The following is a 16,111-nucleotide window of genomic DNA, read 5'->3' as shown; positions in this document are numbered from 1 at the left end:
CATTCTCATTAGAAACGGGTGAAATCTTCAGTATTTTCTTGCAGGTCCGTCTGCAGAGCGTGGTAGGTGAACACAGTGTTGGCTCAGAAGCAGGTTGTATCTTCTATCTTGAGAATATGGTCAAGGAGCTGACCTGGCTGAAGCTGAAGCTGCTGAAGCTGAAGGCCTTGCCGCTGCAGAGCTGTCAGTAATGACAGACCTTAACCCCTAGCAGATCTTGCTGCACTTTTTGTAAGTCATATATTGCCTTGGCATTGCTTTTTTGATTCTCAGAGAACTCCTGCCCTGTTTGGGGCCCGATATCTGTCCCTAGGGCATCCCCTGACAATTATTTGTGAAGTTGATTAATTTCCAGGTGATCATGATGGGGGATGGTAACAGCGTAGTTTCAGTTCAGGATGCAGCAGCTGGAACCACTTGGCAGGGAAACATCACTGTGAAACCTGAAGGATGCCTCTTTTTACTACATCCTCGTTCAGACACCCTTTCTGAAGCTCAGACATACCCTTAAGAAACAGGCATGTTCATAGGCAAGACCATAACCAAGGTTATTTCCAGAAGGTAATAAGAAAAATCTTTGCTGCTCAGATGTGCTCCAGAAAACCCTTTGCAAGCTGTGTGCTGGTCACTGAACACGGGTTTGAAGCATCACTTGCTTTGCCAGGTGAGCTGTGCTGACTTGTGCTGGCTAGGGCTACAAACCTTGCCCAGTCTGAGCTCTGTCTGGCCAAGGCGGGTTTTGGAAGGCTCTTGCAAAGCTTGGAGGGGAGCTGAAGGTAAATGTGACAATGGTGGAAGTGCCCAGAGAGCCCAGAGGCACAGGAGACCACGTTTGGTGGTGCAGAGCGTGCAGCACCCTGGCACGGCCCCATTGCCCCCGCCGTCACCCAGTTGTGAGGGTGGTGGGGAGGGACAGCCGCCGTGCGTGGGCATGGTGGGGCAGCAAGCAGGCTTCGCTGGGAGTTCGTATGTCTGTGAGGTGTGGGCTGGATGCTCTACGTTGGATGCACTACGGTTGGAGCTACAGCAATAGCACAGCGTGTTTTATCTCAGGTTAAGGATTGGGGGAAATGCAAAACATCAACCCCAAGGCAGACCTGGTGTTGAGCTGTTCCCAAAGCATCTCTGTAGGGACCTCAGGGGACAGTTTTGTGGGGACGTTTCACTTGCCAGGCCTGTTTGTGCAGTGCTGGCTGGGTGAGTCAGAGCCTTGTATCGACCTTTGCAGGGAGTTGCAGGTTTCCTTCTGGCCTCGGTGGAGCCTCCGGACGCTGCCTTTGCTCCCCGCGGGCTGCCCGATGTCCATCCTGGCACCGTGTCAGGAATGTGTGTGTGCTGGGCAGGCCCAGCAGGGCGGGGGAATTGCCACCGAAAGAAAGGGAAAAGCTGCCTCCTTGTTTTTCCTGCTTCAGACCCTCTCCCATTTCAATCGCTGGGAAAGGCAGGGTTCGGCCTGGCTCAAGGTTACGTCCTTCTGCTGCCTGGCCCCAGGCCAGTAAGCGTGAGAGCGAGCTAGACACAATAACAAGTATGTCAAACACAGGATCACTTCCCTGCAGACCCAGGCGAGTGTGCGAGCAGCACTGGGAAGGGATTAGCAGAGCAGGGCTAGCGGTAGGGCTAACGCATGTCAAAGCTATTAAACAGATCTTTTTTTGCCAGGTATTCTTCCAAAAAAGGAACCTCCTGCCGCTGCACGACCAGGTTTTGGTTTGCAAAAGCCCCATCAGTAGATTCTGCTGCTCGCTGGGATGGGGTGAATTTGGGTGATTTTGCAGAGCCTGGGCACAGCCTGCTTTAAGCCAAGGAGACAAAAGGGGTGGCTGGGGCTTCTGCTCAGCCCTTGATTTAGGCAACCAAATGCTGGCGATGGCCCATTCTCCTCCTCCCATCCTCAAGCCCAGACAGGATTTGTCTTTTGGATGCATTGGCTTAATGCAATGGTCGGTTCTTGGTAAGAGGTAAGAGCACGATCAGGTCAGCTGCTGCCCCAGCAAGTCAGTATAGCAATAGCAGCATATATTAGTGAAGGTCAGTTTAAAATAGCCTTTATCTTGCTTAAAACACAGGGAAGATGAAGTGGATCTTAACGTGTGCAGATGTGGCCAGAATGATTTATTCATGGCTGCTTCTCACTCACTGCTCAGCCTGCTGCTACTCTGCCAGGGAGAATGGCTTTGATGGGCGTTCAGATATTTGTACATTTTCTTTTCCTTCCTCCCATAATGGAAATGTCAGAGTTTCTCAGTATGGATGGAGTTTGGTTTGGGAATGGAGCTGAGGAAGAGCAGAGGTCCTCTCCCCTCCCTCTGCCCTCTGCTCGCCACTGCTCTGGGACCAGCCAGCACGCTCCTGGGTGGCTCACGCCAGCCCTCACCAAGAAGAGGAAAAGGAGACAGGACAGTTGTGGTTTAAGGGAGGCTGCTAACTGGAGTATTTGGGATAATTAAGGAAAGACAATGTGTTAGGTGGTGAGAAGGGATTGCTCAGAGATTTCCTTCCAAGCTCTGTTAGACTGTCACTTCAGTGTTGACCTCTCTCGGGTGGTGGGGTTATTTCTCACCTGGCTCCTGGAGCAGCCGCCTGCCTCAGCCGCAACAGGACAGTGACAGTTGTGCACTGTCCTCTTGCTAGGGAGAAGTGTTGAAATGTCAGCCATCAGCCGTGGCATCAGCGCTCACACGCAGGGACTGTGCGTGGTGGGACGGGCCCCACGTCAGCCCCCTGCCAGCCCTTCTGACCTGACCCACCAGTCCCACACTTCGAGCTTTGGTTTTTGCAAATGTTCAAAAAGGTGGAGGGAGAAGAAAATGGTGGATGCTCGAATAGCTCAGTCCTGTACCCATCTGCCAGCTGGTGGCAGGGCCAGGAGACTGCAAATGTGTGGAAAATACAAACTTCTTCAGAGAAGTGCCCTGCTTTTCCAATGGTTCAATGCATTTTTGTCTTTAGTTACTACTTGCTTTCCTGCCTCACCTCCCCTGCTAAGTGGAGGCTGGGAGCCCACGGGTGGTGGTGCCCTCAGCACATGGCAGTGACACACCATGCCGCAGAGAGCACATGGGCCTGGGAGAGCGATGGCTTCGCTGCTGGGAAGCGGGGGCTGTGACACATCCAGGTTGACAGGAGAAGCTGCATCAGAGCCAGGCCTGGTGTTCTGAGCCCTGCTTTAGTGTCTAAGCCTCCCAGTGCTGCTGAGGGTTATGCCTTTGGGCGAAGGTCCCGGTGGGTCTTGGGTGGGTGCATGCAGCCATGCCCGAGGAGGCAGCGTGTGCCCTTGCTTTCAGCTGAGGAGAGGCTGAGCCAGGCCCGTGGTCAGTGTCTGGTGAGTGGCTGCAGGGCAGTCCCATCTCATTTGCTCCTTGAAAGCATTTTCAGACCAGCAGGTCAGGCAAGACCCTGGTGAAGTCAGTCTGGCTGCACCACAGGCCAAACCCTCTGGGGCCGTCTCCTGTGTTTCCCACCATCGTGCCACTGTGCAGGAGCTGGTCCCTGGGGTTTGAACCCAGCGCCGCAGCCGCCTGCGCTTGGCACGTCCACCCGCCCTGTCTGTGAGCAGCACGGTGCCACCTGGACGTGACTCGAGCTGCAGCACAGCCGGAGCTGTGACAGCTCGGACTCTGGTAGCAGCAACCTGGCGATGCATGGGGCCAGCTTGCCTGCCACTAACCCCGGCCTGCGGGTGCCTTGCTGGGACCCAGGTAGAGCAGGGTTAATGCCAGCAAAGTGTCCCTGTGCAATGGCCTTTTTATCTGATGCGATCCAGTGCATTTCCTGGTGGAGTGGTTTGTGTCCGGTCGTTAAGGCCGCTTGGCAGCCGAGCAGAGAGGAAGGCTGGAAGTAAACACAGGCGCTCTTGGATCGGTAGCTGGGAAAAGCAGCAAGAAGCTGCATGGGATTGCCGTCTCCAAAACCTCCTCGTTTCCTTGCCTCGCAGACAAACGGCTTCCTGCCAGGGACAGCACACGGTGCGAGGCACCGCGGCAGCACTGTCACAGCTCCCCTGGCGTGGCACGGCGTGGCACAGCTCGGCACAGCTCGGCTGCCAGCCCCGGCCACAGCAGCTGCTCTGCCTCTCGGGGGGTTCCAGCCGCTCGCAGGGATAAGGGACTTGAAGGGGTTTTGAACTTCGTGAGGTTTGTGTGCTCAGCTCCGCAAAAGCTCACAGGAAATCCCAGGCTGTGTTAACTTCAGGTATTGATCTGTCTTGGATCGAGAGTACTGATCTGCGTGGAGCAGCAACAGCCACATGGATCATGTCAGGAACAGGGAGACGCTCCGTCAAACGCCTGCCAGCGAGTCCTCTCCTAGCGTTCAGGCTGTTTCACCTCGGGTGTACAGTTGCTCCCGGGGCGGGGAATGACTGGAGGGTTTTGGCTGCTAAAGTCCTAATTTCTAGCTCTCACTTTCTCCCTCAAACCAGATGCTGGTTTGAGCATGTCCTGGGATTTCCTAGAATGAACAAAAGAAATGTGTCTCTAGATCCCTGCCTCGCTGGGGTCAGGTAGGAGGACATCATCCTTTTGAGCAACTCAGAGCTGAGTGGTTAAAGAGGACTTGACTCTCCCACAGCTAACGAGGCAGCGAGAGCAAGACCCCGTCCGTAGGGCTCGTCAGGAACAGCAGCAGCTGAGCTGCCCAGGTGGAGGTGCCAGTGTGTGGTTCAGATGGATGATGGAGCGGTCACGTTACTGTGGGCTCACCAGCAGTCACCTCATCTCTTCAAGCTTTTCCTCTTTTCTGTTTCCCAACAAAAATCAGTGCTTTTCATGGCTTCTCCTTGGGTTTGGGTGACAGTAAATGTACAAACTGACAGGAGTCAAATGTACAGGCTGACAGGAGATCAAAGATTTTCTTCCAGATACAAGACAGCTACAAAAGTGTCCAATATAGAGTAAGGAACAGGAGGTTGCCTGAGTCCGCTCTGCTGAGCATGTCTGCCAGGAGGGTTTCCCAAATAATGAAACTGTTCGCCTGTTTCTGCTGTTCTTTATCCTGTACACATAAAAAAGGAGGGGAGAGAGAAGAATAAAGGTAGAAGGTTTGAGGCTCTTCTTAACATCTCTATTTCAGATGGTATATCTAGTGTTCAGCTACAGAAATAAATAATCCATCACATGGACCCATAGCTGAGGCTTGGGGTCTGAATGTTGTTCTGCACTTCAGTCTGTGCAGAGTAGGAAAGCAGCCACCCAGGCTAATTCAACGGAAACCCCCTTAGTTTCTGATGGAGGCATGGAATAAAAAGGACCCTATCTCCTGAGCCCGAGCTTCCCACTGTAGGGTCAATAATCACAAAATGCACCAGACTGGAGGGTACTGGTATCCCAGTCGCAGCATTTTCCGTGTCCCAGGCTTGCTCTGAAGCCTCTCTGTAGCTGTGAATGGAAATCGATAATGACTTCACTGGTTTGCAATGTAGTCGCTGCCGGCCATGCGGACAGCAGCCTTTATCCTGGCGGTGAGTTTGCCTTAGATTCCCACTGGGGCCTCATTTGAATTTCATGTCTCGATGCAGAAGGGCAGTTGGCTGATTTCATGTTCCCACTGTCTCAGCTCTTCTTGGCTCTTTATATCCATGGACTTTCCTGGATTTTCCCCGGAAGGAGAGGCTGACCTGCTGCTTTCCCTTTTCTTACGTGCCATTTCTGTTTCAGCCAACTGCTAGATGTATGAACAACCAGTTCACATTTTTGTGTGAACGTGCTGGCAGCCTGGAGATGAAGGTGCTGTGCTCACCTGAGCTATTGCAGGGCACTGCAGGTACTAAGGGCCGTCCCAATGGATGCTGACATCGGTGTCACACAGAGACTCTGGCACCTGAGCCATCACAACTACTTGGAAATCCATATCCCCCACAGGTGATGCGCTGACTGCTGAGCTGAGCACTGTCTCCAGTTATCACTCAAAGAAGAGATGGGCTCACTTTTGCTGTCCTGCAGAAGTCCGGCAAGGACACGTCAAGCTGAGCTCTTTGCTCACCCCCACGGGATGTAAGATTTGGGCTTTGCTGGTGGTGTGTGCAGCATCCCTAGGAAGGGGGGTGGATTCCTCATCACAGGAAGTTTTTGAGCCAAGATCAGATGTGTCTTGCTCTATCACAGCTTACCAGATGGATGCTGGTACCTCTTGCCCTGCTCTGACCTGTGCTGAGCAGGAGCTGTTCAGCTTGTTATTGATCCCCAGTTCTTCAGTCAGCTTGGGGGGAGTGTCCAAGAAGCCTTTGCTCAAACACACAAACTAGTAGAAAAGCTTTTTGTCCTTAAATATCAAGGTTTCTATGTTTATTTAGAAAGAGTGAAAGGCTCTGCTTCTCCAGCAGATCCACAGCACTGTGTTACTGAGAGATTCCCTTCGGTTTAGCATCATGGCAGGAGTGTTTGCAGGAACCAGTCTGACCCCAGACCTGCCCATGTGTCTCCCAGGTGAGAGGCAGCTGCAGGACATGGGCTGAGGGAGCAGCATCCCTTTCAGACTGAAACGGCATGCTCAGCATCCTTGTGTTTCAGAGGAAAATTCAAACCTTCCCCTGTGTTTCTGCTCCGGTTTGGATGTCAGGGATTACAGCCGTACCCTCTGGTTTCCCAGCAGTCTGCCCAAACCCAAGCCCGAGCCTTGTTTGGGTCTGTCTCTGACTTCCTACCACTCCCACTTCTTCCTCTGAGGCCCATGTAGTCCCAACCGAGTGGATGTTCACAGGAGATCTTGCCAGGCTCAAGGATCAAAATAAAATATTTGGAGACTTAGGTTTTTCATGAGCATGTTCCCTGAATCTGTTCAGCAGAGGAGCCAAGCCCCTGCGCCGAACAGCCTCCTCCTTGTTGCAACACGCACATGCTTGTCTTTGGATTTGCATGTCTGAATCCTTACTCACACCTCGGTGAGGCACAGCACCGCGCACCTGCCTGGGAACTGGAAGGGGAACGGTGGACCCTACACTTTAGGGGAGCGACGTGAGAGTGTGTATCTGCATTTTTGGGTGAAGGGAGGATGTTGTGCTTCCTTTGATGGGAAAATGAGTGTGAAAGCATCTTTCAGCCTGTGCGCTCAGGTTCCTGCCTTGCGATGGATTCTCTGCGCATCGGTGCTGGAATAGTCTCCTGGCTGGAAAATAGTTCTTGACAGGAGCAGCGAAGAGAGCTGGAAGCCTCCTGTGGCAGTGCCAGGGGAATCTGCAGTACTTAAAGCCTCTCTCACTCCTTTCACGGTTCGTGCCACTGTTCATGGGAGCTGGGGCTGGGGGAGGTCCAAGACAACGCAGCTGTGGGTGAGCAGCATTAGCCAGTGCCCTGGTCAGTTTTCTGCCAAGTGTTTGCAACAGGGATTGAACTTTCCTTCTCAGCTGAGTGCTGTGAACCAGCTTGGGGTGCAGTAACCTCTGGTGTGGCTTTAGCATCAGCCCTCGGAGGCTCTCAAGCCACTTTCTTGCCACTTGTTAGTGAGGTCTCTCCATGCCCTTGAGAGACAACCAGTTTCCTATAGCTGCTGGTAGAGCTAGGGAAACTGAGGCACATGGAGGTAAAGTGATGACTCTGTGCCCTGTAAGGTGCCAGGGGTATTCTCTGTGTCTCTTGGCTGCCCTTAGCTGTTAGACCCAAGTCATTTAGTGAGTGTGTGACCTTTACTGCTTTGTATAAACATCATCATGTCTATAATATGTCATCAGGCTCTGGTTATTCCCTGAACTTGTGTCTGACTTCTCCTGAGGAATCTGATTCTGTTTTTCTACCCAACATGGACATAGCCCAAAGGCCCTGGGACTTTGTGAATGAAGGGATTTTGCTGTCTACAAGATGCCATGTGAGGTTCCAGGTCAATCTATGAAGTCGAACTAGGAGGAAATGTCAGCAGGGAGCAGCTTCCGTGCAAACACCCCAGATCCCTCTGCTGCTTTGGGGGTTTTGCTTGGATTTCTCCATCCAAGAGCCCTTCCTGGGATCCCTCGGCATCTTGCAGAGGAGGAGGATGTTGCTCTGACTCCTGGTCCCATGAAGCATGGAAGGTGCATGGCCACCCACATCCTGCTGGTGTTTAACTCTGCTGCTGCTGGGTGTGGAGAAGTTCTGCATTAAACTTATTCCGTTTGCCAAGTGCAGTGTGACAAGAGCTGGAGTCTGTCAGAGAAGTGTTTGGGGTTTCTTCCTTTGTTAAGGTAGTGAAGGGAAATGTATGGAGAGGAAGGGATCCCCCAGAGCATGCACAGAAGAGAGGGCAGGCAGCTATTAAATATGACTGTTCAATTCTCTCGCTGGACAATATCCCCCTGATGCAGTTTGCCTGTTGCAGGACCATGGCTGTAATGCAGATGTGCAGAACAGATGTGCTGCAGAGACCCTCGCACTGCGAGCAGCTAGTGATTAGTGGACACTGGACTTGTTTGACCTGGATGAACCCTTCCAGCCCAGTTCCTGCCAGTCCAACTATGCCCATAAAGCACTGCAATGGCTCAGAGAAACTGCAGGCACAGACAGGTTGCTGCAGCATGGCCAGTGTGAGGCTGGCAGGCTGAGGGGGGACCACTCGAGGGCTGGCAGGAGCCAGTACAGCGCTGAGCACACCATGGGCAGCCCTCGTGGAACAGAAGGAGGTGGTCAGAGTGGTCTTTCCTCATGCTACAAGGCCTAGCATTGCCCCAGCATCTTGAGTGCCCATGGGATGTGTGCTCCATGATGGGCACGAGTCCTTAGGAAGTGAGATCCTTCCAGCACTGCATCTCACTGCCCTGCTGTTGGCCGCAGTGGGGGTTTGGAAAATCTCCTGCAGCCCGACACCCCCTTTCCCAGTGGCTGTAGTTCCAGAGAGGCCATCAGGAGCCTCACATCGCGGTGTCCCTCAGTCCTGCCGTGAGCAGAGATGCTGTCGTGTGTGGGGTGGAGGTGGAGAACCAGCCTTCTGGCTTCACTGACTTTGTAAATAGAAGGAAGTAGGAGAGACTCAAAATCTCTGATTATCTTCCAAGGGGACTCCCATCCCCTCCAAGGCATGTCTCAACTTCCCAGCCAAGGCTGGAGCTGTTCCAAGAACTGCAGTGTTTCTTGTCCTCTTTTGAAGCACTTTCCTTTCCTCCTCACCAGTAAAAAACCTTCTCAGGTAGCGAAGCCCCGAGCCCTGGTGCACAAACAGCCTGTGGCAGGAGCACACAGGTGACTAACAGGCTCCCGTTTCTTTTCCCACCGGCGGGGAGAACTGTTCCAAGAAAGGTGCTCCAGAAGAGTGACTTTATGCAGAACTACGGGTTTGGAGTCCTGCTCCTGGGGGGGTTTCTTGGGGAACCACGAGTATCCATGAGCTGGGTGTGTGGGCAGGACCCTCTGGCAGTGATGCTGCTGCACAGCAAGCCTTTGTTGGTGACCGGGGCACTCTTCCTCCAGCAAGATGTGCAAGTGCAGAGCTATCTCTCAGGGCAAGTTCCTAGGGTTTCCCTCCTCCCACCTACCTCTTTCCTCCAATTTTGAGGATATTTTTGGGTTTGCACTAAAGGCGCTCTGTGCTGCATGGCTCAGCAGAACCTCAGCCTGCTTCAGAGAGTAGCAGAAAGGAAAGATCTAAAAATAATAATGATGATTGATTATTGAGTTCTGTTTGATTCCAAGAATCTTCCCTGGCCCTGGAGCTTCACGGGACCAGCTGGGGCAGCCACAAGCACCGGCCCAAGTTGCTCCTCTGGCAGCCAGGCACTGCAGAGGGCAAGAGGGATTGAGGGCTTTAGCTAATGAGCACATTTTTGAGCATCATCATTCCTTCTGGCAGGACCCCCTGGCCCAACACAAACAGGGTGGCCCACGGCCTTGCAGCCAGGAAGGCTGAGTTGCCAGCAGCTCCCTCCTGCAAGCCCTGCCCATTTCCCTTGGCAGCAAGGGTCTTGGGGATCTGTGGGGACAAGGAACGGGGTACAGGGCTGGTGGGTGGGAGGAAGAGATGCTGCTGACGGAGATCAGGGAATCCACAGGTAAAGAAGAAAGACCAGTATGAAAAAGCAATTTTTGCAATTTTTGTAAAGCAAGCAAGTCTGAAAGTGAGGCAGAATTCAACCTTGTCAAGGTTACTAAAGGAAATAGCAAAAGATGGGTTGCACAACTCTTGGAAACTGTTCAGCCATATAAATGAAAGAGGAAGCAGGAAAGAAGAAGTGGGGCTGGTATGCACTGAGGATGGGACAGAGATGGAAGATAATCTACATATAGTCCTGAAAGAAACAAAGCGAAAACTTTGCCTGGGTTTTTGGTAGCAGTGGAGATGCTGGCCAAGGGGAGAGAGGCAGGATGACGGGTGGCAGTGTATGGGGATGGGAGATGCCACAACCAAAATGGAAGCAGCAGCCAAGGATCTTTGAGCATGCAAACAGGTAGGACCAGCTAGCTTCTCCTTCAGAAATGAGAAAGGGCTGGCACAAAGCTGAAGTCACGGAAGAAGGGTTTGTTATAAATCTGTCAAACCACAGGGGTTGGATGGTTTGGCTGGAGAACAGCAAATAGAGGTCTATTTATTGGGGCAGGGAGAATGTGTTCTTGGCACGTAGGAGTCTATTAGTCTGAATCTATTAGTATGGAAAGCTTTAGAATAAACATTAAAATAGAGAATAATTAAGAACATGGAAAATGGATAAGATGAGATATGGATTTTCTGAAAGTAAATGATGCCAGAGTAGATAAAAAACCTGATCTTCTCGACAAAGCAGACAGCATATATGTCTGGTCTTCAGTAAAGGAGAAGTATTAAATCAGTTGGAGGTGCTAGGCTGTGAGGACTGTGCTAGATGGGTTTCTCAAAAATCGGCCTTGGAAATTATGTTGTTTCACATTTTTAATGGCCTTGGCACAAAACATAGAAATTGCTAATGAAATTTGGTAATTACCCGTAATTGGGAATCATCATCAAAACAAAGGAGTTGGGGGAAATTACGCACAAAGAACTGGATGCCCTTCAGGATAGGAAAACAAGGAATGAGATGAAATGACAGAGTCAAGGAGTCATGCACAGAAGGATGTGCAGCTCAGATTTCTGCTCTGGTGAGGAGCCAGCAGTCACCTGGAGCCCGGCAAACTCCAACAATGCGAAAGGCCCCTGCGCTTAAGTCAGCCCTTGAGTCACTGGAAAAGGGCAGAGAAAAGGGGAGGGGAAGAAGCGCAGGCTGTTTCTGTGTGATGCACAGTTGAATTTGGAGCCCATTGCAGTATGATACTGTAGAAACTGAGTATGTGGTGCAGAAGTCCCGCTTTTGGTTGTGGGATGTTGTGATGGGGCCCTCTGCATCCCCCCACGTCCTGAGCGTGTTTGTTCTTGAAACTTGTGGATGATTCATTCTTCTGTGCCTTGTTCTCCTTTCCATCTTGCAGGATGTGATTTCATGGGATGACCTGACTAACTTTTAACACACCACTGATGCTGAAGAAGAAGGTCCTGCTCCATCCACCTCTTCTTGGTGTGCTCTGCTGAGCTCAAGCAGTTGCTGACACTCCTCTGACCAGCCAGGAAGCCAGTTCAGTGCACTGCAATGGCAGAAAACAAACATGGCCAAAAAAAAGACTGGGGTATTTCCATGTTTGCCAGGTGAATGGCTCCCGTGTGATCTGAGGTTGTGCCAGGACCCGTCCAAGGGTGTGAGCAGGCACTAAGAAGGGGTTCAGGGAAGGGAGGCTCCTGGGATGTCCCCTCTTGGCAGCAGGGAGCTTTGAAGCTGGCTCTGCTGTACCATGAAACTCTACCCTGAGCATCAGCACCCAGTGAGTATCCAAGGCAGGTTCCTGGACTAGATGGATCTTTGTTCTGACTTTACCCTGTTCGAGTAACCCATGTGTGATGGTAGTGTCCAGTTCTGGTCCCAAACAGATGAAGTCAGATGGGGGCTACAGGGAAGTGAAGGTGATGTTGTAGGAGACCTAAAAAGAGCCTGGAGTTGTGGGCTAAGGAAAGGGGCTGGCTGCGAGGGGCTCTCCCTGCTCTTGCTGTCTGCAAGGGGTGATGTGCACGTAGGAGGGAGGAGAGATGTGGAGCTAAGACAACACTGCACAGGAACAAAGGTGCAAAGTGTCATGAGTGAAGCCAGGCTGGAAATTAGAAGGAGGCTCCGAGCCCCCCAGGTAGCAGGTTTCCACACCTTGTCCCAGTGTAAAAATACCTGAACTCAATTCCTGCAGGGACTAGAGGACACAGCACTGCAGGAGCAAAGCCCAGCCTTGGTAACACAGCTAGTCCCTTCCCATCCCCGCGTTCGGGACTCCCCGTGTGTGGGATCTGTGATCAAAGTCTGACTCTGCAGAAGATAGGTTTGCAGGTTTTCTTTTGCCTTTGCCAGTTGACGAAGGGCCTTTGCCAGTTAATAAAGTTGATGCTTCTACTCCCATGGTTGCACCCCTTGATGTGTCCTTGCTTGTGCTCCTTACGTGCATGTGAGCACCGGGGTTTTGTTCCCTGCGTCCTGCTATACAACTGTATCTCCTAGCTACGTTGCACTGCAGATAGTGAGTAATGCTCCAGCCTCAAAAAAATCCCTCCTGGCTGTTACTTCTGCAACTTGCCAAATCTCTTTGCACTGTTGCTATTTGCACCATTTGCCACTTGCACCGTTTGCCAGAGTCCCTACCAGATATTGGCACTGGCAGAGTGTGACAGAAAAAAATGACGGTTTGAGCACGTCCCTTTCTTTTTTCTAATAATCCCACGATACGGTATTTTGTGTTGCAACACAAAGGATCACCTGAGGCGGTAGAATGGTGAGAAAATAAGCCTATTAAAATGTTCGAGCTTACTTAACTCTCCGACAACATCAGAGGTTAACTAGTAAGTTTTTAGCCAAGTCTGTGAGTCATCTTGTCCTTCACAATTGTCACAGCTCGGCTCATCTGTTTGGTGTAATTGCTGGGGGAGAACCGCTCGCAGCAAAACAGGAGCTGTCATGCTCAAAACAGTGAAGGATCTGCAGTCGGGTTCCTGGTCAGCGTTAACAAGTCACTGAAGTCCAGCACCTGAGATTAAATAAAACCTAAACCCTTTGAATAGCTGAGATGGGAACCCGTCAGGAAAGAAAGCTGATGGTTCTTCCATCTATGCAAAGCTTTTAAAAAAATGTATTATTATTGTATGTAAATGAAATGAGCTATCAGCACTATTTGGATCATCTCCTATCTCAGGTACTGGCATAAAGCCTCCAGCCTTCCCTTGTAAAACGCTGGGAAAGTGGCCCATTCATCGCCAGCCACTGTCAAGTGTTTTTTCAGTCTGCTCCCGATTAAGCAGTGTGGTATCAAGGGGATAATTGCTCCTTGGAACTGATCCCAGAAGAAAATCATTCAGTTCTTTCTTATCAGGTCCTTTCTTGCAGGGCGAGATACCCACAAGACTTATCTCCCTCTTCAGTGCTGGCCTCTAATTACTATTTAAACAGCTCATTAGAAAACCTTCATTAAAGTGTAATAGTTGAAGCTGGAAATAAATGAAGGCTGATGCTGCGGTAAAGCGCTGCCCTCCCACGCGCAGGCTGGGGCACCCATCGCTGCCCCGTGGGTGCCGCAGCGGGAGCAGGAGCTCGTCTGCCCCACGGCCACAGCGGCTGGCGGGGCAGCGGGGCTGGGGCACTCCGCGGCACACACCAAACCTGGCTGTGTCGCTTGTCCTGGTGCCAACCTGCCTGTTCTGGTTGCATCACGGGGTGGCTCTGGCCCATGCTGGAAGCCTCCCAGGAGCTGAGCTCCATGCTCAGCCCATTTCCATGCCTAGCGCAGGATTTCAGCAGCTGGGAGGCACTGCAAAGTTATGATTAGAGATGAGAGAAAGCTGGACACCATAGCAATCGCATTTTAAAGCAAAAAAAATTAAAAATTACATACATGGAAAATGTTTTTATATGAATTTATTTGCTGGTGAAATGTTCACGACTGTGGGCCTGAGGTCTTCTCTGTGTCTCCAGAGCACAGTCAGCATTAGCACAGATTTCCCCCCTAAACGTGCCGCAGTCCCCGCCAGGCTGGGTCTTATTTCTCTGGCTGTAAAATATGTTAGGGAAGGAATGGACACGGCGGCTCCGTACTTCCCTGTGTCCTGGCTGCCTGACAGTTTCAGCCCCAGAGGAGTCACTTTTTGGCATTAATCTTTCACTGGGTTTTTCAGCAGGAAAACCGCAAATGTTTAATAAAAATCATTGCAAAAAGCGTGCCAGGCAGCGCCCAGCGAAGTGTGCATGTGTGCCCTTCGGGCTGGCATGCGTGCTTTGCAGAAGTGGGCCCTGTACATATTTTCTTGACATTTAGGAAGTTTAGAGAAGTGTTTATTATTTCCCCACCAACTTGACAACCCCAGCATGACGAAGGGAGGAGATGTGCATGGCTCCCTTTGCCAGACATTCCTTAGAGCAAATAGGGCTCGTGGAGGGTTTTGAGCTGGTTTGATTTAGGAAAGCTGGTGTGGGCTTGGGGTGTTCCTCCCTTTCTTCTGCTATAGCAGTTTGGGGGGACGAGAGTAATTTGTTCAGCCCCTGTGTTGGCTGCTGAGCTGCTCCTGGAGCTGCAGGTGTCCTGCCCCGGCGAGCAAGTGTGGCTCAGGGGACACTTTCGGGCACACCTGGCTGGCTGGGCTGCCCTCCGGCCAGGCATCTGAAAGTGGAAAAACCATGTCCTGCTTGGGGATGGAGTCAAAGCCCAAAGCAGAGCCCAGGCTGTTAGCTGTTACAGACACCATGAGCTTTACAAGCTCGTGAGTCTGTGCGTCTCAGAAGAATCCCTCTGCAGTCAGAAACACCCTTGGTTTTTGCTTCCACTTTGTGAATCTAGTGGAGTTACTGAAAACTCTGAAATGTGTAACTCCTCCAGACACGGCAGTGTGACTGCTGACCTCCCACCACTGCAGCACCCCGGGATGCTCCGTCCGCAGGCAGCTGCAGCTGGGTCAGTGCAGAGAGGCTGCAGAACTGTGTGAATCGGGTGGTTCAAGAAGCAGCCGACTGCAAAGAGGTGCCTACAACCATCCCGAATGTCTTGTTTGGGAAGTGCGGGATGATTTGTGTGGGACCAGCGTGTTACTCTGCCCTGCAGCACGTGTTGGCATCTTTGAAGTAACAAGGAGTTGCACAAGTTGTGGGGATATGTCTGCTGGTGTGCTCTGAGTACCACCATCATGGAACCAACTCGCTAAGGAGTCGAGGGAAGGTCGAGACAGCTCTGCAAGCATCAGTTTAAATGCTCTTATCAGCTTGGTGAGGAATTTACACATTTAGCAGTTTCTGGTCCAGCTTAAGTGGAGTGATTCTGTGTTGGGGGTCCTCTGAGGCTGTAAGTGAAAAACTGGATGTGACCCGATACTGAAAGGTTGTTGGCATCTGTTATCCCTCGCCTTGCTTCTCAAAAGCTCATTTGGGAATCACTCTGTCTCTGGTTTGGATAACACATCCCAGCTCGCCGTTAGCTCCCGTTTCTGTAGCAAAGCTGCCCAGCTCTTGGCAGCTGCCCTGTGCAAGGCTGGCGGGGATCCTGACCGTACCTGCAGCAGGTTCTGCTCAGGCTTAACAAGCTCAGAGCTCATTAAGTGCCAGCCTAGGTGGGGATCCCTTCCTGCAGTCACACTTCTAACTGCAGTCTAGGTAAATTCTCTGCGTCTTTCAGCTCTGTCCCTTTTAAGACAGTCCAGCAAGTGTATTAGTGACAGAAACTTGTGGGGCTGGCAGTTCTGCTAAACTCTCAATTCTGTATATTTTCATTCTCAATATTTTATTTCTTTTTTACCCAGAAGAATGGCCCATGCTGGGCTGTTGGGAGCTGCTGGGCCAATAGAGAGGAGTTCTCCCCATCACAGTGGGGTGTAAAACATCGCATCCAGGCAGCTGTTAGCTTTTTCTCTTTCCCCGCTTCTGCCCACTAGTTTTTCATACCCATTCTTTGCGGTTTCTTTTTCTCTCAGTCTTTCTTTTGGCACCTCCTAAACAGACTTGGGCATCATCCATAGTGTGTATTTCCGTATTTGACTGGCAGGTTTGGTACCTGAAGAGATCTATAGCCATGATGTTGCACTAGGTATGTATTGAACAGAGAAATACACAGGTGCAGAAGCTAAAAATTACATCAAATAATTTATGAATTAAATAAAGAGCCTCTGTTTCATGAAGACCCAGCACCGGAGTGGC

General features: G+C 51.3%; 1 protein-coding gene across 10 annotated transcripts in view; it reads left to right on the top strand.

Annotated features, from left to right (window-relative positions):
- Positions 1–16,111, top strand: part of EXD3 (exonuclease 3'-5' domain containing 3) — a 301,498-nt gene that overhangs the window by 213,711 nt on the left and 71,676 nt on the right. The window contains exon 21 of one of the 10 annotated variants that reach the window (XM_074891173.1): positions 11,337–12,344. The exons of the other annotated variants lie outside the window; for them this stretch is intronic. Coding sequence (XP_074747274.1) covers positions 11,337–11,372 — 36 coding nt within the window. The 3' untranslated portion in view covers positions 11,373–12,344. Of the gene's footprint in view, positions 1–11,336; positions 12,345–16,111 lie in introns of those variants that run through there. 10 annotated transcript variants of the gene reach the window in all.

Source organism: Strix uralensis, chromosome 21 (assembly GCF_047716275.1).
Source record: "Strix uralensis isolate ZFMK-TIS-50842 chromosome 21, bStrUra1, whole genome shotgun sequence".
Lineage (NCBI taxonomy): Eukaryota > Metazoa > Chordata > Aves > Strigiformes > Strigidae > Strix > Strix uralensis.
Note: the sequence above shows the minus strand (reverse complement) of the source record. Positions and strands in the feature narration are given on the sequence as shown.